The sequence below is a fragment of the Mus caroli genome, chromosome 8, assembly GCF_900094665.2.
Source record: "Mus caroli chromosome 8, CAROLI_EIJ_v1.1, whole genome shotgun sequence".
NCBI classification, from domain to species: domain Eukaryota; kingdom Metazoa; phylum Chordata; class Mammalia; order Rodentia; family Muridae; genus Mus; species Mus caroli.
In genome coordinates, this window is record NC_034577.1 from 7,418,280 (window position 1) to 7,441,640 (window position 23,361).

Genomic DNA, 23,361 nt, shown 5'->3' on the forward strand with positions numbered 1-23,361 from the left:
TAACATTGTGCCAGAGATAATATATTTAAAAAACAAAAACCCAAACCAGCCTTGAGCTACAAGCATGCCTGTGTTGAGTTTTAGGTTTGAGGATGGCGAGCTAAGAGTCCCAGACAGGAGGCTTGTGGAGGGGAGAAAAGGCTTTTGCAATCTGAAGTACTTACATGAACATCTACAGAGAGGAGTCAACAAGCCTGTTGTAGATACAAAGAGAGATCCACCCATCCCCACCCCTACCCCAAATACGGCTGATGATCTCCAAAAGGAGGCTGCTCCAGTCACATTTAGGAATTATTAGGATTAATCCATCTTCAAGTCCAATCCCACGAAGAATTGTCAGTCCCACACCGGGCTCTGTGCGTAGGTAAACCTTTCAGTTACCTGGACTGGAGTCCACATCGACTTAACAGTCCCACACCGGGCTCTGTGCGTAGGTAAACCTTTCAGGTACCTGGACTGGAGTCCACATCGACTTAACAGAGAGACGGAGGTCAGCATGTGATCCTGGGGCAGAGCCGCCCTGTACCCTGCCAAACAATCCGGCTTCACCCTGAACTGAGGTAGGACTGTGATAGTTTTGACTGTAAGCCAGTAAATACCAGATTTGACCACTTCCATGTATATTATAGCATCTCCTTGCATGCTGAGGGATTAATCCACTTTGCCAAAATGAAAGTAACAAGAGAAAAATGACAGCGATGGCCAGGACTTATGGAGGCCGGTGGCGGCGGAAACGTCCAATCTCCTGGAGTGTACCTCATCAGCCCGTCAGTTCACAAAGGAAATAAAATGCAACGCAAACCGTGCGATGAGGGCTGGTGTGTGGGGACAGCTGAGAGGCGGACCTGCCTCTTGGTTACTTATCTAATTCACAGAAGTCTCAAAATGTAGAATTGCTCCCGTTGAAAGGAAAGTGAGCAGCAGCGTTGGTCGGAAACATGCCAAGCATCTCCTTCGAATGGATTCAGAGTTTTGTTTTTTGTTTCTGTTTTGTTTTGTTTTGTTATTTCAACATGGCGGCGATGGGGCTGGTAGCGTTTCACTCTGAAAAAGAGAAGAAAACTGGTGAGCCAGGCTCTAAGAACCAAAAGGAACTCTTAACCCGTGCACCTGTGATCAGAGTGGGTACTTTCCCCTGAAATGAGGTACTCAGATGCAAACGCAAGATGGCTGTCCTAGAGTTGGGGTGGCAAGGTACACACAGAAAAGTCTACACACACACACAGACACACGCACACACACTCTTTGCCAAGCATTCCAGCAAAACAAAACAAACAAACAAAAAAAAATTCAGAGGATTAGGCAAGAGTTCTTGCCTTCCCAGCAACCATCTGTGCATGTGCAGCTGGAGGAGACCCGCCTGCCTCCCCAGCATGAAGGAGGATTGACAACTATTAAAGCTCTCCCCATTGGCCGAGAGGCCGCCACACTACCACTGTAACCTCTGACCCCTCCAAGGAAGGGCTGCCTGGAGTCCACTCTTCTTAAAAATATATCCACTTAGCTGCATGTGGTGGTCCACACCTCTATCCCAGCACTCATGAGGCAGAGGAAGGCAGATCTCTGTGGGTTGAAGTCTACCCAGTGAGCTCCAGGTCAGACATGGATACAAGGGGAGGCTCTGTCTCAAATATCTGTCCCCCACCACACAAATTTTAAAAGTCCCTGCAGCCAAAGCTCTGCTGCCATTCAGCTCTCAGCACCTCTTAGAGTACACCCATCACCCTAAGTGCCAAAAGCTGCCAACTGTCCTGCGGAGCGAGTGACAGGAAGGCTACCATGTGACCATCTCCACCTGCTTCTCCCTTCAATGGAGGAGAAGCATGACTCTACCTCCAGGTCTCTCTGTTCCTAATGTCTAAAGTCCCTCCCCCTGTGTGTGTGTGTGTGTGTGTGTGCGTGTGTGCACGCATGTGTGTGTATATGTACATTTGTGCCACACAGGCATAATGCCACATCATAATGACCCCTTCTTTTTATCTTACAAGTCACTCCCTATGATGACTGCCACAAGGCCACACTGAGCCCTAAACTGGTCAAACTTCTGAGCTCTAATACCATCACCATAAGGCTAGACACACCTCTAACATCCAACGGAATTCAATTCTGACCTTTGACGCTTGAACCTCAATCTCTACTTAGTTTGTGTGTGAAAGAGAGAGGGAGGGAGGAGAGGAAAAGGCAGAGGGGGAGGAACCTTTATAAATATACACAGAAAGTGATCCTGGGGAGGGAGGTATTGCAGAAACAGGATCAAGGAGAGTCTGGGGGCCTCAGTGGACACACCAGATGAGTTCAACTCCACGGAGACTTAAAACTGGCAAGCAGAACTGAAGACTGTTAGGTTAGACCAAGGTTGTTGTAGGAGTTTACTTTTTTTTTTTTTTTTTTTTTTTTTTTTTTTATCTTCGAAAGGGAGGCCTGAGGCTGACGCTAGCTATCTTTTCCCTTTTTAAACTTTTTATTGGTTCTTTTGGGATTTCGCATCAATGATCCCCAATCCCACTCATCTCCCTCTCCCCTTGAACCTGTCTCCCCCCAACAGAGGAAAAGAAAAATCTCATTGTGGAAGCTGTAGTGTGTCACAGTATGTCCCACAGTATACCCTTTGGTCCACACTTTGCTTGCAAATGTTCACACCAGTGACTCCTTGGTCTGGTACGAGGCCTCTGGCTTCTGCTGCTCTATTGATATTGGAACCTCACTGGGACTCCTCTGGGATATTCTGATGCTGTCCCGTGTCGTTGAGATCCTATAGTGTTGGATCTGTAGGACCAGCTCCTTCATGCACTCCAGCAGTTATGATGGGGAAGATGTTGGGGTGGGACAATTCAAAGCCCTGGATCCAGGCCTGAGAGGTATCTGAGCTGCTCAGCCCATCAGAAACTAGCTATCTGTATACCAATGTACAAAACACCTTTCTCCAGTGTGAACAGGTGGCAAAATCATGTTGAGCATTTTGGCCAGAGCACTGACCTACACTTAGCCAGAATGTTTGCCTGAGGGTCACATTCAGAAGGCTGGCCCAGGTCTGGGGATGGGGTTGGGGTGCGGGTGAACACCAAAGATTAGGATTCTGCTCTCAATAGAGCCCCTGCCCTTCTCTGTCCAGCAAGAGCGGAGGCAGGGCTGAGAACTGACCTGGATGCAAACTAGGATCTGCATGCCCTGTGCCTGTGAACTAGGATGCGTGTGCCCTATGCCTTTTTGTTTACTTTTAAGGCTGTCATTGGGCTGGTTCATGTTGAATATGAGGGAAGGAAAATATTTTCTAACGCTACTAATCTGACATGCTCAACCTTAAATATTTATAGTTCCTAAGGATGAGATGCCAGTACACATTTATTTATTCATTACCTATGTCAAATCCACTAGAGGCAACACAGGGATGATTAATTTATGGCCACTCTGCTCTGCATGTGCCTTAAGGAAAATTCTGAGCTGTCTGTCCAGTCACAGTGGTAGAATGACCCAGAAAAGATTCTGCCCTGCACACAGAACAGACCCACCAACACTTGTCCTGCATCGGGTGGTAACTCATGCTGAGACCTATTCACAGGATTTGACATTTCCTTGTAGGATCTGAAATTACCTTGCAATTCTACACCCAACTCCGTAAGAGCAGAGATGATTCTTTAGAACAGCAAGTGTCCAGAGCCTTGAAAGCAAATAAGCAAGTTTGAGAAACTCTTTCCATCCCTATGCCCTTCTACAGAGCTCAGCTTCACCCTTGCTCAGCAGCCACTGATGACATATGTCACCGATACATCCCAAGTGGCGTCCAGTCACGGGCCAGGGCTCCTAAGTCTCGTAGGACCACCTTTTCCCTTACACTTAAAGAGCAGAAAGAATCCAAATGAGACTGTGCTTCCATCTCCAAAGGTTCTGCTCAGATCCCAGAGGAAGAGAGGGGACAGGGGAAGGAGAGAGAGACAGAAGACATCCCTGCAAGCCAGGGAGATCCTCACATTACATGGGACCAACAGCAAGACAGTGAAGCCCCACTGCACAAAAGGCTGAGCAGCAAACCCAGAGCCTGTTGGCAAGAAACCAGACAGACATACCAGGGGCATCTGAGCCAGGTCAACTAATACCTTTCCTTCCGCTGGGATGTTTCATGAGACTCTGGGTTTGTGCATGGTCAGGATCCCAGGCAAATACTTGGGTAGTGGCAGTTCTGCCCAGGGAAGCCCAGGTTCTGTCTATAGATTTCTGCAAGGCTTCTCTCCCACAAAGAGCTCAACATAGACTCCCTCATTCGGAGTCCCTGAGGCTCTGTGGATTGCAGAGAAGAGCAGGTGTGGGCTCCCTAACATATTCAGGGCTCTGAATTACTAGTGCTATTTAGATGAATATTAATTTGCATGACAAAAGAAAACCAGAGGCCACATATTTTGTATCTCTAGCAGCAAATCAAGTTAAGGACGAAATGAACCCTCTGGCGAGTCCCCACACCCTTCAAGGCTATCTCAATGCCCAGTTCAGGCGACAACAACACAACAGCAACACAACCAAAATAACAAAACAAAACAAAACACCCAACCAAACAACAAAAAACCCTAAACAACAAAAAACCCCACAGAACTAGTTGGGAAAACAGGCTTTTCAGTTGGAAGAGAAATTCCTAGAAAAATATGCCTGATAATTTAGTATCTTCTTACTTTGCTAAAAGCACTTGAAAAAAAAAAGTAAGGTTGGGTGTGATAACAAACCCAGAGATTCTAAGAAAAACGGTTATTTAACCTTTCATCTAAATTGGGGGAAGAAAACAGATGATTAAGCTCCAGTGACAGCCTGCTTGAGAAAGTCCAACTTCTGTCTACAGAGCTCACACTTCCACTGACAATTAAAATCCTTTCGTTTTGATTGCTTGTTATTAAACTCCCTACCTTCGAGTTGTAACTTGCTAATGACACAATCAATCCCAGACGGGTTGAAGAAACGATGTAGCTTTCTCATGGCTGAAGCCAGTAATAGGAGTCTGATCCAGCCTTCAAGGAAGGCAGCCTCCTCTCGGCCCAGCCTTGGTGTGCTCAGAGGCCTCCCAGCCTATGAAGCAAGCGCCTCACTTCAAACTTCCTCTAACACACCCAAAGCTTTGCCCATGGGAAAGTGCCAGCTCAGCCTCCAGGCTTTTAGAAGCCAATGTTTCAATGGCTGTTTCCCAATGTGGGCATGGAACTAGCTTCTTCCTTACTGGGAACCCCTAAGTGCCTGCAGGTGCAGATCCAACAACGTGGATTAATGTTTTCATCCTCTAGCCCGACCCACATCCTCCAGAGTCTTCTATATCCTAGGGACCCTTTCTCCAAACCAGGACATTCTAATTCCAGGTTCAAACCAGAGGAAAAAGCCAGAAGGAAGAGGGCCTCCCCGGTGGAGCTGTGCAGGGGTGGGACAGCTCCTTCATAGTGTTGTCTAGTGGGAGGCTCCCTCTGGCTTCCAGCAGAGAGGTTTAGGGACCCAGTGGGAGTGAGGGAATCAGAGCAGTCCACTTAAGCCCAGTCTCCTCTCTGGTTCCCACCATTTGTTCTGTGTTGTTTTTGTGCTGTGCATATTTGAGGGTTACAGCAGGATGCTGTAGGGCACATTTACATAGTAGAAGGTTACCAGGAGTGGATTAACCAGTTCCCTCCACTGTCACCTACTCTACTTGCATTCTGGTAGAGAGTAGATAAAGGTTACTCTTTTAAGACAAGAACAAAATATCCCTAATACAATTGTCACACCTTGTAGACTTCCACAGAGCCATCTGTCCTATGTGCTAGCTTCTTTGTGTCTGTCCCCTCTCTTTTCTCCCTCCCCACACCTTACCCAGTCACCTGACAAACAGTTTTATTGAGCTCTCTGTACATTTAACCTGAGGTTGTTTCTTTGCTTGTTTGTTTTTGTTGGTTTTGTTTTTAATATTCTATGTATGAGATCATGCAAACTTTTTCACTGGCTTTTTATAGAACTCCCTTCAAAGGACATTAAATACCATGCTGGTATCCGATCCCTTTTAATGAGGGAGACGATTTAATGAGGCGATGTTCGTTCAAAATGCCTTGGGAAACTCTCTTGCCTGCTAGACTGCAGGAGACCATGTCCTTCTGGCCTTCATGTCCTCTGCACCTCAGGACCATGATCCTTAGTCAACCTAAGTTCAACGAACTACAACAAAACAAAACAACCTTACAACTTACGCCACTTCTTGGAGCAGAAAAGAGAAACACGACCTCCAGAAGGAAACAAACACCTGGTCTGATACCCAACAAGGAGACTACTTCCCTTTCACAGATGATGATGGTGCACAATACAGGCCAGCGTCTCTGTGCGCGTAAAGTTTTATTGGGTCACAGCCACTGTCATTCTCATAGCGCAGCTGTTTCCACCTCAAGCACAGCTGGGTAGCTATGGTAACCAAGCGTGAACCTTCACTGTCCAATCCTTCACAGAACCAGTCTGCCAACCCTTCAAGGCAGATGATCCCACCGGCATTTAACAAGGAGCTGGAGAAGACACGAGCAGGTTTGTCAAAATAGCACCACACGTTTTCCACCTGCGTGTTACACCTGAGACTAACTGATAGCCCTGGAAATCATCTGCAAGCTTACTCACTTCAGAAATGCAATACTGTCTGCTAAAGGCCACGCTATCCTCTTACAGACCCCGCGAGTCATAAGACTGACTGTGAAGCCAGCTCTCTTTAGAATGATCCTCTGGCTTCGTAATGCACAGCACAGCTCAGAATCCATCTGATTACTACTAAATGCAAGCTTTGCTGACACTCGGCTTCGAAAAGAGAAAGTGATATGGACCACACCTGCAATTCATAATCAGACCAAATCTTTCTTGGGTCATTTGAAAATGTCACTTCAAGGGCTTCGCTTCTACCCTGATGGGAATACTCAGTACAAGAACTAGCATTAAAATTACAAGTATCCTATAAGAAGCCTCATTTTTTTCCTCAGGTCTAGCAAATTTTTTTTGTATGATGACTTACACTGATGTTAAAAAAAAAAAACCACCAAACTGTTTTATGTACACTATAAAAATGCTTACAACTGGAGTTATAAACCTTCTATTTTTTTTCTTGTCAAATTATGGAAAAGTAGAATAAATATTCAGAGCAGGATCACGTGCTCTCCCTTCAGCAGATAAGGAATCTGTTTGGGAGCTATGATGGCTAATAGCGATTGTAAACTTGATGGGATCTGTAACCAATCACCCAGGGGACAAACCTCTGGTTAACAGAGCTGGAAAACGCCTTCTGCCTACTGTGGGTGACACCATCCTGTTGGCTAGAATCTTGGCCTGAGAAACTGAGCTGAGCAACACTTTTCACCTCTTTCTGTTTCCTGATGGAGGATACAATGTGACCTTCTGTCTCCAGCTCCTGCTGCCATGCCCTCCCAGCATGATGGACTGGAATCTCAAACTTGGAGTCAAAATAAACCCTACTGATATCAGATATTTTGTCATAGCAATAAGGAACTAAAATGGAGAGCTGAGCAGGGCCTCTGCCCCAGCTTGCACCCCCATGAGCAACCTCTCACACACTGCCACTCCCTGGGGGGGAGCACAGAGCCATTCTCTGCAGCCATCCCTGCACCCTGAAACCCACACAGCTTTCCAAGCTGTCAATGAGGTGCATGTGTAGAAGAAGGCAAGATGACGGAACTCCGTCAGTCAGTCTGTCAGAGCCAGGACCACGGCTACCATTGACTAGGTGATTTCTCAGCTAAGTCAATCACGCCTACTCCTGAAGACAGGGCTAATCCCTCCCCACCTCATCCACACCCCCAGAAGTATCACAGTGAAACCATCAAAGGAGATTCTATATAGAAACCATAACATCTATAAACAAAACATACATGAGTATTGATTTTTACATCAGAAGCTCATGCTTGTGGCATGACTCACGGCTCTGTGGTCAGACTCCTTCACGTCTCTGAGTTTATTCAGTCATGCAGGCAGGCAGCCACACGCCATGTTTTGAACTACAGAGACTTCTCCAGACCTGCACACCTGAGCTGCTGAGGGACGTTGCTGGCTCCTCCTCTGGCTGTCTGGAGAGTCGAGGCATTAGCCCCTCCCCTTCCTGAGGTGCACCAGGAACATCAACGCTAACAACTCTAGCAGCAGAGGGACCGCTAGGCATGCAAAGCTGCAGGGAAACCGGTCCTAGCAAAGAGAGAAGCCATTCAGCTGAAGGCTGAGAAGACAACGCTGGAGAAAGGGAGCTGCCTCCCTGCTCCACTCAAACCAGGGCAGGACAGAACCAAGGCAAAGCCCACCGTATACCACAATGTGGCACAGCATTCAGCCACAACAGGGGCTGCCCTGCCTGCTCCAGCCCCTGCGGGTACAGTTCAGTCAATTCCTCAAGATCCTTGAGAACTTGGGCAATGTGGGCACACCTTACAGGTGACCAAAGCCCTCAAGTCCATATGTACCACACATCCAGAAAGACTACTTCAACTTGAGCAGGGCCTCTACCAGCCAGCCACACTAGAGTACTCAGGCCCAGGATGCCTGAGTCAGAGCCATGGCCAAAGCTCCTTGTGACAGAGGGTGAAAAGCTGGGCTGAGGACATTAGACAAAGCCACTCTCCCCGGCCCTCCCAACCCCCCTGCACAGCTAGACCCAAAGCAAGGACATATCACCTGCTCTTGTCATTCAGGCCCAGGGGCAGAGACCTATAGATCAACCAGGAAGCCAGCAGACATCCTGTGAACTTCTGCCTTTTCCCAAGCCCTCTGCAGTAGCTGGGAGGGGCATGGGAGGAAGCCCAGCAGCAACTGGGTGTGGCCACTCAGAAGGAAGGTCTGCAGAGAAAGGGTCCACATTTCATGGTCAGAGGACAATAAACCATGAAGGGAGGGATGGAGAGTGCCCTCAAAACACCATCTTAGAAGACTATCTAGCTATGACGAATTTTCCGTGTACACACATGTGAATCATGGTCTACACGAAATCGTGGAAAATAACTTTTCCTCAATTTCCCTCGGAAAGCAGCAAGTTGTGTTTTGACTTCCAGAAGGAGTAACGAGCCATGGAGGTGAGACATGGAAGGATGAATCTCTACACTCCTAGTTTGTCAGGACAGACAGTTCTCTAAGGCATTGCCTCTATAGTAACTTGTTAAAATGTGAGTTAGCAGAGTGAGGCTGAACTGGCTCCAAACATCATCGAGCTTCTAAAACCACGCATGCTGTTGGCTGGAGACATCTGCCACGTGTGTTCTGCACACTGACAGACCGGAAGATTCCCGATCTCCTGTGCACTCTCACTGGCCAGCCTCAGCCTCAGCCCTGCACTCACAGAAGGAACTTCCCCAAGCAAGCCAGATCTCCACATCTGGAACAGCATCCAAAGTGACCACTAGACCCTCCTTTCCAGGTGTTTCTGAGGACTGAGGCTTAGGAGTCTGCCATACCTGCTCAGTACCACACAGTCCTACTTAGACCTTTTCTGTCCTTGTCACACAAAACCCAGCACCTCAGCAGGGATCTCTAATCCACTCCGTGGCGAGTCCTGCTTAAAGTTCCAAGCCTCCAAACCGTTATTTGCAAACTTTTAAATTTTAGTGAAGTCATCTCAGGCTATTTCTATGACCTCCCACCCACTTCACCATCCTTATCTACCAGGGGTAGCTAAGATCCTGAGCAGGACAGAGGCAGGGCAGTAGCCCAGGGTGGCCTAACTCTGGGGGTAGGAGAGAAGAGCTTTGCTCTGCTTCTCTCACAACTAGGAAGGCGTAGGACAGCAGGGTCACAGCAGTGACAAGCAGCTTCCTGGAATGCACTCAATTGCAGGGAGGCACAAGCCTTGCTAGGGGAAATCCACACACACCATACTTGGAAAAGACTTCTATGTGATAGCAAGAGGGCCTTCCCAGCACACCAGAAAGTGGGGTTTCTGGGTTTTACAACTAACTTCTAAATTAAATACATCCAGAAACTACTTTGGTGAAAAAGCATTGGCTTCTCATATGGGCCCACAAAATAACTAAAAAGGGGGCAAAAGCCTGATGTATTAGCCACCCCACCCATATATGTGTGTGTGTTTGTGTATGAGAGAGAGAGAGAGAGAGAGAGAGAGAAAGAGAGAGAGAGAGAAAGAGAAAGAGAAAGAGAGAGAGAGAGATGTTGGCTCAGAGGCCCGCTTGATTCCGCCTAATCTATCTCATCCCCCTCCAAAGCTGAAAGCAGAGATAAGTTGCTGTTCTAGACTTACTGTCAGTTTTGATTCCAGGAACTACAGAGCCTCCCAAGGCAGCCTCCACCACCACCACCATAAAGACAATCACCCCTGAACACTAGGGCACTCCATCCTGCAGGAGCCAGCTGTCCTTTCTAGCAAGAAGCACTGTGGACCACCCTGAAGACCCAGAACGGAGATAAGGATGAAGGGAACCACACCTCACCAGGGGCTGATCAGTTACACAGCACTTCGGCCCACCCAAATTCCTCCCCTCTCTAAACTCAATGCACAAGTCAGTGCCCCAAGATGGACTGTGCTCCCAATATGCATCCACTCTACCCATTCTCCCCTCAATGCTTTCAGGATGTCGCCTCTTTTTGCTGCTTCAATAACAGACACAGTGGCCAAGACTGGTTTGTTAGGGCACTCAGGTCACTTTTCCACTCCAGAATATTCCATTTCTAGAATATTCTCAACAGATCCATGATGGCAAGATGGTGAACTTTGAACCCAGCTCTCTCCTTAACCTGGAGAAGTTGCCTTGGTTCTACTATGATTGGAAGTCTCTATCAGCCTGCTCCAGCCACATGTTGTTTTAACTGTGAGCATATAATGAACGCTTGGTGAGGCTGCCTAAGTATTGCTTTTGTGATCGTACTACCTCCAAAAGGGGCAGCTTGTGTCCAGTTCAATCTGAATGAAACCCATTTGTCATCATGCAAAGGTCCAGCTAAATAACCGTCCCCACAACCTTCTTTAAGGACCTCAAGAACAGGAAGACAACCCTATGGGGTACTTGGCCCTGGGAAGATAACCACCCTGCAACAGCTGACCATCTACGAACTGGTCCTGAGGCTAATTCTAAATAGGTTGAGTTTCCAAACCTAGTCATCATTAACTTAGTTAATGACTCATTTCTTTGGAAGCTGCTAACAGGCTGTGAGGGGTGTATAATGTTCCACGAATAGGACAAAGACACAGAAAGGTAAGAATCTTAACCCAGCCTGCATCACAGGTCCACAGGGCTGGCTCTGTTCTTGAAGAGTGTCAGCTTCAGCACTGCCGGAGGGCCTCAGGCTTCACAATGAACTAGCCTAGAAAAAATGTCTTCCTTACCGCAGTCCCCACACTCCTCTGCCTCTTGTGTGAGCGATCTCCTCGATAGGCACTTTGCTTTTCTTCCTCAAACACACCCTTTGTCTACACCCAAGCAGTTCCTTACACAGAATAACAGTGGGGTGTGGGTGGGGTCTGGTGGGGGGTGGCTGTGTAGGGAACTGGTGGGTCTTGCTGCACATGTTCAGTTGTTCCAGTGGAGAGAGCTGACCCCAGGATACAGGCACAGCACTCAGATGATCACCCGGGGTGTGCCAACCTCTGGACCACCATCTCCAATGCTCTCCTGATGGTATTTAATAACTGCTCTACCCAAATTAAATCTGAGCAGCCTGCAGGCACACTGTCGAGGCAGCGGTCCCCAGCTCTGTGTCCTTGAATGCACTTCTGGATCCTACTCTGCACCTGATACTGTTCCCACATGGAGCTGAATGGGCTTAATGTATGCGGAGGCAAAATTTGATATCAAGTGCCATCTCCTGTGTTCTCTACTGAAACTTAAAGACTGCCAGAGGAACAGAAACATTTCACCCAGGAGACCTCAAGAGGTCCAGGGGCAAGGCTGGGCCACAAGTTATTACCAGAAGATGAGTCTGGAAATCCATGGACAAAAGGGGACTTATAAAAAAGGGGGGTGGGTGGGCGGGACACAAACACAATGAAGTTCTTAAATTGACAGGCAGAAACTGGCTAAAATAATTAAGGAAGAGGGGCTGCTCACAATGTCCTTTCTTCCATTCTTCCTGAACTGTTTCCATTTCACTCAGAATATCCTAAGTAGGAAACGGGGTGGAAATTCACTGCTGCAAGAGCAAAACAAGAAGTCCAGGGCCAGTGGGAAATGCAGAGGGAGTGCTTTTGTCCATGCTGATACTTCAACATAAAGAGCCTGTGTTAGGTAGGACCTAAGAGGCCACGAGCAACCCTCCTGTTTTCTTAAGGCCCTTGGATAGGTCACCTGGCCCCTCTGACCAGCAGGCACTTTAAATACTGGAATCTGAGGCTGGAGGAACAGCTCCAGTAGGAAGAACACTTGCTGCTGCTCCTGAAGAACCTGGATTGGGTTCCCAGCACCCTCAAAGCAGCTAACAACCCTCTGGAAACCCAGCTCCATGGGCTCTGACGATTTCTTCTGGCCTCTGTGGTCAATACGCACAAATGTGGTGTACAGACATAAATACAGGCCAAACATTCATACCTATAAAAGTGGATTCTGCAGACATTGCAAGATGTATACATGTCACATGACTTAGAGAAATAAAGCATTACAAAGAGACAGCTTTGAATCCCACCTCCTTCTGCCCTGGGACATTTCCTTCCAGCTTTTGCTTAGAATATTTGTTTCATTTTTCATCAGGCACCATGAGTAGAATTCTTTCAGCATCAGCTTGTGTTCAGCTCCTTTCTGGATTGTTAATAACATACTCTGATCCCTGAAGATGGCCCAAGTTAAGTCCACAGAGTGAGTAGAGAAAGCATGCTATAGTAATAAATATTAAACACTACAGAATGACCATGCAAAAAGGCAGAGTCACCCCTAATGCCAACATATGGCTTTTGAAGAGATAATGAAAACTGTATCCTAGGATGAACTATAGAGTTTACATTTATGCATTAAAAAAACCCAAAAAACCAAAGCTTAAATATCATGATAAATCACCTGTGCTAACTCTTTATAGATAAAAGAGTAGAGGACTAATATTTTTTGAAGTGACTGTATAAAGACTGAATGTATTCATAAAATACGTTAGCATGTAGTCTCAATTAGAAAGAAGTAAAAAGATGGGTTTTGGAAAAAAACAGTATGGGGAAAATATACACAAATATCAGTTCTAAACATGTATTTCTGGAAAATCTAATACTTTTTAAAAGGCTTGGTACCAAGTTCTTGTAACGGTTTATCTTTAAGATATATCATGGGTCCAAATGTTTGACCCAGTTTCAGTAAATGCACTAGTAGAAGTAAGAAATATTTTGCAAATATCATTGCATAAATGCCACACACAAGAAAGTGAACAGGGCTTAAGCCATTGCCTGCTCTTCTCAGCATGTCTTCTGGACAAATAACTTAAATCATTGCCTGCTCTTTTCCGTCTTCTGGACAAGTAACTGTGACTGGGTAAAGCAGTATTTTTTCTAGTTTAACAGGAGAAGAAAATGCAGTTATTAAATGGACGGCTTTATCACCCGCACACTGCCTGTACATTTCAAACCGACTCTATTTCAGCATTCTAACACAATGAATTAAATTAAGAAGTAAGACTGCCAAGCTCAGAAGCGTCTGGCACATTCTGCACCTAACAAGCAGCTCCTGTGTGCAGCTTGCCTCCCTGTCTAGTCCAACTTTCTTCTGCATGTGTTACTTCAGGGCACCCTCGGTATGAGCCTAGGAAACTACCCCTAAAAGACACTCAAAGACCAGTGGCCACCACTGACATCAGCATCTCCCTCCAGAACCACCTACCCTCTTACCTTTTGCTATCTACCTCAACTACCTCCTCCCCCTGCAGTCTTGACTGATGCATTCAAAACACTAAAATGAATACAGAGGACTTTGTTTATATATTGCTGCCACAAAACCCATAGCTAGATAAGGTATAGAACCTTTGCAGCCATTCACTGTGGAGATGCAGAAAAATGTACACTGAAATGGCAACATTAAAATGCTTGGCACATCTTGTATTAAACCATACACTCTATTCATGCTGGTCTAGAGATGCTCACAGAGAGTCCATCCCTACCACAAGTGGGGCTCCTCTCCCCTCTGAGTAATAGCGGCCCTCACCCTATTTGGCAACGTGGATACACGAATAAAGTTACATTTTCCCTTGTTTCCAAGGTGAACAGAGAACATTTAATTCTGTAGTATCCAAGGCCCCCCTCCTAAAACAAAACAAAAAGCTGGCCTGCTTGCCAAATCTGATAGCAAATTTACCTAGCTCTTAGAATATGCTTCCAAAGAAAAGCTGTTAGTAGCATTCTAACAGAACGCCTTTATGCCCAGCTACTGCTATTAAAATTGCTCTTTGCGGGGGAGGGGTGAAGAGCAAGAATCCAGCACTTTCCTGCCTACAGACAGACAGCACAGTGCTGAAATCAAAACTTCAGGAGTGACCCTCCAGTAAAATCAACAAACAGAACCAAATCCCCAATGAACAGAATGCTGGCTAATTAAACATCGGAAGTTTAAGGGCTTGGCTGTTAGATTAGAGCTTCCAACATTAAGAGTCAGTTTTCTAAAAATGTATATTCTAATTATACATCCTCATCTTGTCAACAGATCTTAATACCTGAAGACATCACAGAGGAGATAGAGTGTGCTTTGAAGCCAGGCAGAAAGCAGATCTGTTTTTCATTGTTCTGCTACTATGTAATTTGATCTCTACATTGTTATTTTCTTTTTTCTTTTCTTTTTCTCTCTTTCTTTTTCTTTCTAGAATGAATCTTTTCCTGTTTTGTTTTGCTGCTTTCCTCTCATTGCTCTAAGGCTGAGCTACCCACCTGGCTAAATTCTTAAAGAAAGGAGGTGTGGTTCTTAGAGAAAGGAACACAGCCAACAATGGGGCAGGGAAGTTAAGTGGTCCAGAAGGCATGGTCTCCAGTCTCCCAGTACTGCCTGTTCCTTAGGCTTTTATTTACTAATTTTTAATTTAGGAGTGCTTATTTCCAGAAGTACCCTCACTGCCCACATTCCTGACAGCATGGGGAGGCTGTTTTCTTAGCACTTCCCCTGTATGGACTTAGGGCTTAGGGCACCTTTTTTCTCCTTTCCTTGTGACCCAGCAAGGGAAGGACGGGAATCAACTGCTGACAACGTGAGTATGTGGCTCTCTGGAGAAGATTAGCAATCAGAAGCCTGGCTTCCTGGCCCCACCCTCCTTCCTTCTCTCAACTACTTCAGTAAAGGCTTTTCTTTCAATAAAGGAAGCAGAACTGGCCACGTGACTTTCATTCACCAAAGCCCGAGTGCTTTCTTTAGCACTTCAGCTGCTGCTTCTTTTCGGAGGTGGGAGCCACCCTGCGCAGCACCATGCCCAGGTGGCACCCACAGAGAGATAAGAGGCTGGGCAAGGCTACTGCACTGGCTCTGGAAATGAAGCACTTCCAAAGGCAGAGCTTTCTAGACTAAATCAAGCTCCTTTGCAAACACCTCCCTCACGCGCCAATCTTGTAGAAATTGGATGTGTGGATAGACTTTCAATCAAACAAAACTAAATGTAGGTGTTTTCCATAGTACTTATCTAATCACCTTCTTACACTTTAGAAACCCAGGGACTGAAAACCCCTCTCTGAAGGAGAACCATATCAGGGGACCGGACCAATCCAGTCCTACTGAGGAAAAAAAATGTGCATAGTCTTATCAGAAGTAGTTTTTAAAACATAGCTAGCCCAATTAATTTTCAGTTCCCAAGAAGACAGCAATTCTACCAGATTAGCCAGACTTTCATAACAGGCACGCAGACTTGGTGTTTACTAGCTTCTTCATCAGCTGAGTTTAAGAAATCTACCTCCCCATTTCCATTTCAACTGCAGTCAACTACAAGACACTGCCAGGACTCTGTGACTATGGAACTTATGTACTACTACATACTACCCAGACTGAGCTCAATTATTTCGTGCATGTGTAACCAATGAGGTCTGCCCAAGACAAATAAGTGAACAGCTGAGGGTGGAAGCACAGGGCAAGGCTAAGCCTGGGCAGAGCCTAGTAAGCAAAGAGGACATTCTGCATTTCAGCTTCAAACTCATGTTTCTACAAACCGTGCTCTCAAGCACAGCACTCTGCAGCGAACTTCCAATCTGTGCACATCACCAATGTCTACCTGCATGTGAGCTAATATGTGCACATCACCAATGTCTACCTGCATGTGAGCTAATCTGTGCACATCACCAATGTCTACCTGCATGTGAACTATGCACAGAAGATGTCCATCCTGGGATTCCCAATGGTCCTTTGTGGCTCATCAGACATCAAGGGCCCAGCTCAGCAAGCTAAGATTGCATGCGCACTTTCCCCCACTCAGAGGCTACTCTCTGCTCAAATCAATTTGCTAGAAATCTAATTTGGCTTCTATGCCTCTCCTTAAACATGTGGCTTTGGCACAGCAGATGAATTTTAGTTATCTGTTTTCCCGTTAAAATACCCCCTTTCAGAAAGGAGTTTTTAACATAAAACCCACAGAATTCAGAATAACAGTAACCTAATTGCTCCCATGTCTGCTTGTATGGAGAGCCATTTAGATTTCACACGTGTTAACCCCGAAGACTGGTAGGAACTCTATCCTTGTGGGAAACCTTAAGCAGGAGTAGATGAGCCAGGTGTCTAAACAAACTGACTCCTGCAGGTCAGCATTCTTTCTGTGCCAGGGAATCCCTTTTCTGAAGGTAGTGACTATAACACAGGCCTCGAACTTCACAGTGTGGACTTCAGACTGCGTTCCCAAAGTAGGAGACCACCCACCCAGCTTCAGCTCGACATGTTTACTCCTCTACCAGGGACATGGAAGTTGCTAACTAAGTGTGTGGGTGAGGCAGAAAGAACTCCCCCATTCCGTCACACACTACTGTGTTTATATGGCCTGTGGCGTAGCTATCCTCAACTTCCTAGCACTAGAAATTTGTACTGTTTAGTAAGACCTTGACAAAGCGACCTTCGGCTGAGAGATTCACCACAGAAGAGACGCATTCTGCCAACTTCCTGTTGATTTAATTAGCTGTTGAACTGCTGTATTACTGCTGGTAATTCCTAGATACTCCTCTTCCTCTGCTCCAGTCGTAATTATAATAATAAGAATTAGCTTTTCATCTATTACCCCACAATTTGCCAGGATTTGTCCCAAGCTGTAAACCTGGATCCAATGAGTTGATGGCCCCAAATAAACACACAGCCTCAATGTAGATAGCATTCAACTGGCCTGCTTACTAAAGAACCAAAAGTATACAGGTCCCTTTGAGAGCCAGACCACAACACTGGCTCTACTATGGCACACAGGCTGTCTGTCCTGCTAGCAACCCCATGTAGAAACACAGACAGGAACAGAATTGAGCACTCCAGCTCCCTTGTCCCTCCTGCATACCCCAGCCATGTCTGGGATACAGGAAGCTTTACCAGCTGCCTGTGCTCATGGATATTTGATAAGGGGAGAGCGGGGGTGAGGGGGCAGTGCTGGGCACCCTCCAGACCCACTGTCCTGAAAAAGACCGTACATTCATCTTTCACAGTCTCTTTCAATCTCTGATCCTGAAACACGGCTGAGTGTTAGTGTATGCGGTGCTCCGGGAAGCAGAGCCTATCCTGTCCCTATGCCAACCTTCACCTACCCTGCAAGAACCTTTCCAATGGCTCTGGAGTTCTCAAACCTCCCCAGGGATCTGCTACCTGGTGTGCCCACATCAACAGCCCCAGCATTACCCAGGGACTTATTAACAATGCCATTTTGCCAGGTCCTGGTCCTGTGGCACCAGAAAGCTCTGGAGGTTTACTTGCCTAGTATCTGCAGACAGGAAACCCTCCAGGAAACTCCCAGTTATGCACAGGTGAGAACCGCTACCATCGGGGTATGTAAGCCAAGCCACACTGCTACCATTTCCCTTGGGAGAACTACGTACGGTACCCCTGATGGACAGGCTTGTCACAGTCTACATGCGAGCAGCCATAGAGACTCATGCTCACTTTGCTGAGGGGCTCTTGGGTATGTTTAAGCCTTGTGTCTGAGCAGCAACGACCTGGGACCAAGCCACTCACACAGAGAACCAGTAGCTGGTGCCTTGAGCAACTTCAACTGTACAGATCTAAACAACTTTCTGCTCTGTAGCACCTACACTGCGACAGAAGGTTAGGGCAGGACCACAAGAACACAGGAAAGAGGTGGCTGGACCTAAAACAAGGTCAAAGTCTCCCAACCATGGGGGAAGACATCAATTCTACTCAAAAGCCAAGTCCACTTTCCTGCCAAGCTCTTTGGAGAAAGACAATAACAACATGGTAGCCAAGAGGGAGAAGGCCCAGCCAGCCGGTTGGCAATTAAGCCAAGGAAGCACTAGTACAAGTGGCATCCAAAGCCACCCAATACTCCACTCTCCCTCCCCCATCCTCAAGGTCAAAGGGCCTTTCACTCACCTTTCACGACTGTGGCTTCCTTCAAGTGATGGGACAGGAAGTCGATGCTTGCATAGGTGCTGGCAGAGGGCAAAGCTCCAGTGCCTGGACCCCCACACACTCCGCTGGCGCCAGAGCCTCCGACGGTGCCGAGGAGCCCCCCAAGGCTACGGGTCCGGCTCCAGGAGTTCTTGTCTCCTGGCTGCGGATGCTGCGGCTGAGACTGCGCCAAGGACCCCTGCTCACCTCTCACATCGATGGCGATATAGTTGAGGCCGTTCTGGAAACCCACGGAGGTCTCTCTGCGCATGGGAGAACTGCTGCCTCCAGGACAGCCAATCAAAGCTCCGGGCTGACCTGGATTCCACGGCCTAGCCTGTGGCACTGGGGGCACAGCCACCAAGGGCTGTGCCTGTCCTGGGGATGTGGGTGGCTCATCACCTCCTCCCAGGGTGCTGCTGCCTTCACTGCTTTTCCTGAGTGAGACATTTTCCACAGAGGCCGAATTGTGGCGCTTGGAATTGTGGGCAAAGGATGGGGACACTGGGGTGACGGTGGTGGTAGAGGAAAAGGTCTCTGAACTGTGGCGACGACGTCCCCCCTGTGGGTCTGCACGGATGACCTTAGCACCCCGGTGGGGGTCAGGGGGCTGGCTGACTTGAAGGAAGGCCTCCACCCCGGATACCTGATCCATGAGACTTAGCCGCTTCAAGCCCGAAGTGGGACTGGCCACTCGGGCACCTTCTGGCTTTGGGGGTGCCACGATAGGTTGAGGCGGGGTTGCAGCCACACCAAAGGCCATCTCGGTATAGTCACCATTATCCCCAGGCTCAGAGGACATTGAGGAGCCAACAGTGGGACCCTGGGAAGTGGCAGGTGATGCTGGAGGCAGGCGGTATAGTTCTCCCGGGGCAGGTGGCAGAGGCTGCTGTAAGGAGGAAGGGGAAGTGGAAGGACGTGGAGGCAGTGGTGGGTATGGGGATGAAGCCTCTGGAGAGAGAAGGCCATCCATGGAGCCTACTGTGTCCCCACTGCGGGTGCTAGGCTTAGGGGACTTGGGAGAACTGAAGTCCAGGTTCATATAGTCAGAGAGTGGAGAGCGCTGCCGGCTGTCGCTGCTGGTGCCTGGGGTACCTGAACCCAGGGATGAAGCAGGACTACTGGCTGAGAGCAGTGAAGAAGATGAGGCTGCGGATGCCAGTAGTGGGGGGGCAGGCGGAGACAGACGGGTACCTGCCTCACCAAAGTCAATGTTGATATACTCGCCAGGGCTCTTGGGCTCTGTGGGTAGAGGGTACTCTTGCATGCTGGGAAGGGTCTGCAGTCCCTCTAGTGATAGGCGTGTGGGCCGCACTGCCCGACAGCGCTGGCCCAGGAAGCCCTCAGGGCGGCCACCGATGGCACTCGGCCTCATGGAGGAAGGCACTGCTGAGTGATGAGGCTGGGTATGACTACCACCAGCTGCCCCAAAGGTGCCAGCCCCTGGGGTGGCCTGGGGCTCCAGTCTCTCCTCTTCCAAGATCCGGCCCACAGGGGAGCTCATGAGCACATACTGGTCATTGTCTCCGCTGCAGGAACAGGGAGCCTTATAAGAGCGGGGCAAAGAGCTGTAGCAGTGGCCGGGGATGCCTTTGAGGCCTTCACTGCCTCCACGCAAAGCTGCTGAGAAGTCAGGTGGGGTCCCTGCAGTGCCTGCCTCGCTGGGGGACATGTTGAGGTAGTCCCCGTTGGGGAGTAGCTTAGGGTCTGGGTTCTCCATAGACAGCTTGGAGCCACACCACATTCGCATGTACCCACTATCTTCTGGGGAGCTCTCCGCTGGGGAGCTGGCTTTGTAGCCACCTCCGTTTACTGGGAAGGTCCTGCCCACCCCTGAAGGGGGTGCTGGCACGGCTGCTCCGGAAGGGGGCAAGGCCGCTGCCAAGCGTGGCTGCAGAATCTGTTTGGGAGCAGACACGCTGGTGGGGCTCATGGGCATGTAGTCATCGCTCTTGCAGCTATTGGGACCACCACTCCTAAGGGCTGCCCCAGGGGTCATGGGCATGTAGCCATCATCTGCTCCCAGGTTACTGCTGGAACTCTTGTGAGAACCAATCTCAATGTCTCCATAGTCCTCTGGGTAAGGGTTGTAGGCCACTTTGGGAGAGGACGCAGGGAAGGATGGGCAGAGGCGACCTGAACTGCCAGAGAAGGTGGCCCTCATGAGAGTGTATTCATCTAGAGAGGCAGAGGAAGGCTGAGGTACCTGCCGCTGCCTGGCAGGCGTGGTTAGGGAGTAAGTCCTCTTCCTCAGTCCTCTATCCAGGTCCTGGGCCCCATCCCCTGAGACCCTACGGTAAGGGCGGCCACAGTGGCTCAGGGGTCTATCCATGCTCATGTACCCATAGAGTTCGCCCCCACTGCCATCTCTGGCTGGCGGGGTCTCCGCGATTGACTCGGGTGTGTTGCTCCTGTGGCTACTGAAGGCTCTCAGGTCGCCAGGGCTGGAGCCATACTCGTCAAGGGACATGAAACCCGGGTCGCTGGGGGAGCCCGAGGCGGAGGCACTACCGCTGGACGGACGCTGGCCTTGGGGGTGATGCAGTGGATGAGGCAGGTGCGGGTGGGAGCCAGGAGGCAGCGGGTAGGAGCCCGAGCCGTGCCCACTGCTGGAGGACAGGCTGCCAGGGCTGGTGGCTGCAGGCGGCGAGTGCGCCACGGGCATGGACATGGAGCGGCTGTGTTGCAGGGCTCCCCCTGCCGGCGCCAGAGTCACTTTGCTCGGGCGGCCTCCGCAGCCGGCGCTCAGGGTGTGCGAGCGGCTAAGGGGCGCGCGCACCGGCCCGGGACTCAGGGGGCTCCCTGCCACCGACATCGGCCTGCCTCCTGCCGTCCCGGCCCCGCCTGCCGCGCCGCCGTCGCCCTCGCTGGCCGTACGAACCCGGCACGAAGTGCACTTGGCTGCTGGGGGGGTGGCAGCCAGGCTGTCAGTGCGCGAGCGACGCACCAGGCCGGTCTGGCTAGGGGGTAGGTTGACTAGGTGGTGGTGGCGGCGCGCGCCCGGCACGCTGATGGGATGCGTGGCTGACGACCCGGACGACTGACTCTTGCTGCGAGGCCGGAACTCGAAGAGCTCTTTGAGTGCCTTCATAGCCTCCAGGATGGTCTCATGGATGTTCTGCGCCACCACCGAGTCGTCGGCTTGCATCCACAACTCCCCGGGACCGGTGACGGCCGAACGGCCCACCTCGATGAAGAAGAAGCTGTCCGAGTGGCCGCAGCGGCGAATGTTCATAAGCTGCAGCGTCACCGACGGCTGTTCGCAATTGAGCTTCACGAAGCCGATGGTGCGCGCAGACAGGCATAGGCGGTATACACCAGTCAGGTTCTTGCTCTGGCCCAGTCCCTTAGGTTTCAGGTTCACCTGCCACACCTCGCGGTAGACGGCCGTGGCGGGTGTCACGAGCCCGTAGTTGTCATCGCAGCCAGCGGCGCCCGCTGAGCCGCCCAGGACTCCCGGGAGAGAGGCGCTGCAAGAGCCGCCGGTGGTGCCCGAGCCCCCCTCGCCAGAGCGGCCTTCGCTGACCAAGTCGGTGAGTGCGCGGTACCAGCCCTCCTGCTCCTGCTCGTTCTCCGCCGCTACAGCGAAGTACTCGTCCTTGGTGTAGAGGGCGATCAGGTACTTGTGCTTGGCGTCCGCACGCTTGTTGATGTTCAGACAGCAGTCGAGCGCGATCACTCGCTTCGGCGCGCCCGCCTTGCTCCTCCACTTCTTCTCGCTCTCGTAGTACTCCAGCCGCGGAGGCTGCGGCGGCGACCCCCCAGCCGCGGATGCCTCGTCGCCGCCCGTGCCGGGGCCGCGCAGCACGAAAAAGCGCTTGTGGCCGTGCTTCTGCTTGCGCAGGTAGCCGCACTTGCGCACGCTGTGGTTGTTGTTGTTGTTGTTGTTATTGAGGTTCGGGCCGTCCCCGCCCGCCGATGCGGGGGGCCCAGGCAGGGGCGCGCTAGCCATCGCCGCCGCTTCAGGTCTCTCTGCCCCGCTGGGCGAACAGGGGATGGCGAGGGCCGAGGGGCGCGGGCGGGGGCGGCTCCCCGCCACCCGTCGCCCGGCCGCCCGGCCACGCGCGCGCGTCCCCCGGGCCCAGGCGGTGGGCTAGGAGGCGCGCGCGGCTCGGTGGCGCAGGGCCCTCCGCCGCTCCGAAGGATGCTCGGCGCGGGCGATGGCCGCCCCCCGCTTCGACTGTCCGCGGCCGCTGCTTCCCGGGCTCTCGGGCGGCGCCCGGGGACTGGCTGGCTGGGTCGAGAGTCGGGGTCCCCGAGTCGCGGGGCCGAGCTTAGAACGCGCGCGGCCGGCCTGCTGCCACCGTTCTGCACTGCGCGACGCCGGTCTGCGTCCGGACACTCGGGGCCCACACTGCCACTGGGGCCGCTGCTGCCGTTGCTGCCGCTGTTGCTGCTGCCACCAACGACGACCCGGGCTTGTCGCGGTCCCCGCCGCACAGTGAGTAACACATCGCGCACCGAGTGACTGAACTAAGAGCAAAACAACACGTGACTCTGCGTTACGCAGGCACACTCGCGCGGACGCCCCGCCCCGCAGCCCTGCATTGGCGCCGCGTTCCCCGACGGACAGCGAGACTAACCAATGAGGGTGAGGCGCGGGGGGGAGGCGGGCCGACACCGAGCTGCGTTTCCCGCCGTCCCCTCCCTCCCCCTCTCCGAGGCCCGGCCAGGGCTCGGCGGGGGCCGGGCCGGGCTCATTAATCAGGGGCTCGTTGTGGATGCGGGCGGGGGCGATGCCACCCAAGGCGGGAAGCCCGCCGTGGAGAAGGCGGGTGCGGGATTTGTGCTCCCGCCTCGCGCCCCACTAACTGGCCCCAGGCTTCCGCCGCGGAGGGGGAACAGGGGCGGGAGGTCGGATCTGGTGCGGGGCGGCGGTCGGACCCCAGCAGCCGGGGTGGGCGCGCGGCGCAGGGCG

The 23,361-nt window shown here is 50.7% G+C and overlaps 1 protein-coding gene across 1 annotated transcript; it reads right to left on the minus strand.

Annotated features, from left to right (window-relative positions):
* Irs2 (insulin receptor substrate 2) lies at positions 1 to 22,987 on the minus strand. Its single transcript, XM_021170863.2, has 2 exons — positions 18,426 to 22,987; positions 1 to 1,044 (listed from the first exon to the last, which is right to left on the minus strand). The coding sequence occupies exons 1-2, from the start codon at positions 22,393 to 22,395 to the stop codon at positions 1,040 to 1,042; spliced, it is 3,975 nt and encodes a 1,324-aa protein (XP_021026522.1). The 5' UTR covers positions 22,396 to 22,987; the 3' UTR covers positions 1 to 1,039.
* Between the last annotated feature and the right edge of the window lie 374 nt (positions 22,988 to 23,361).

Excerpts from the sequence above, each read along its gene's own strand:
- Irs2 (XM_021170863.2), bottom strand. The coding sequence starts at position 22,395 with ATGGCTAGCGCGCCCCTGCCTGGGCCCCCCGCATCGGCGGGCGGGGAC.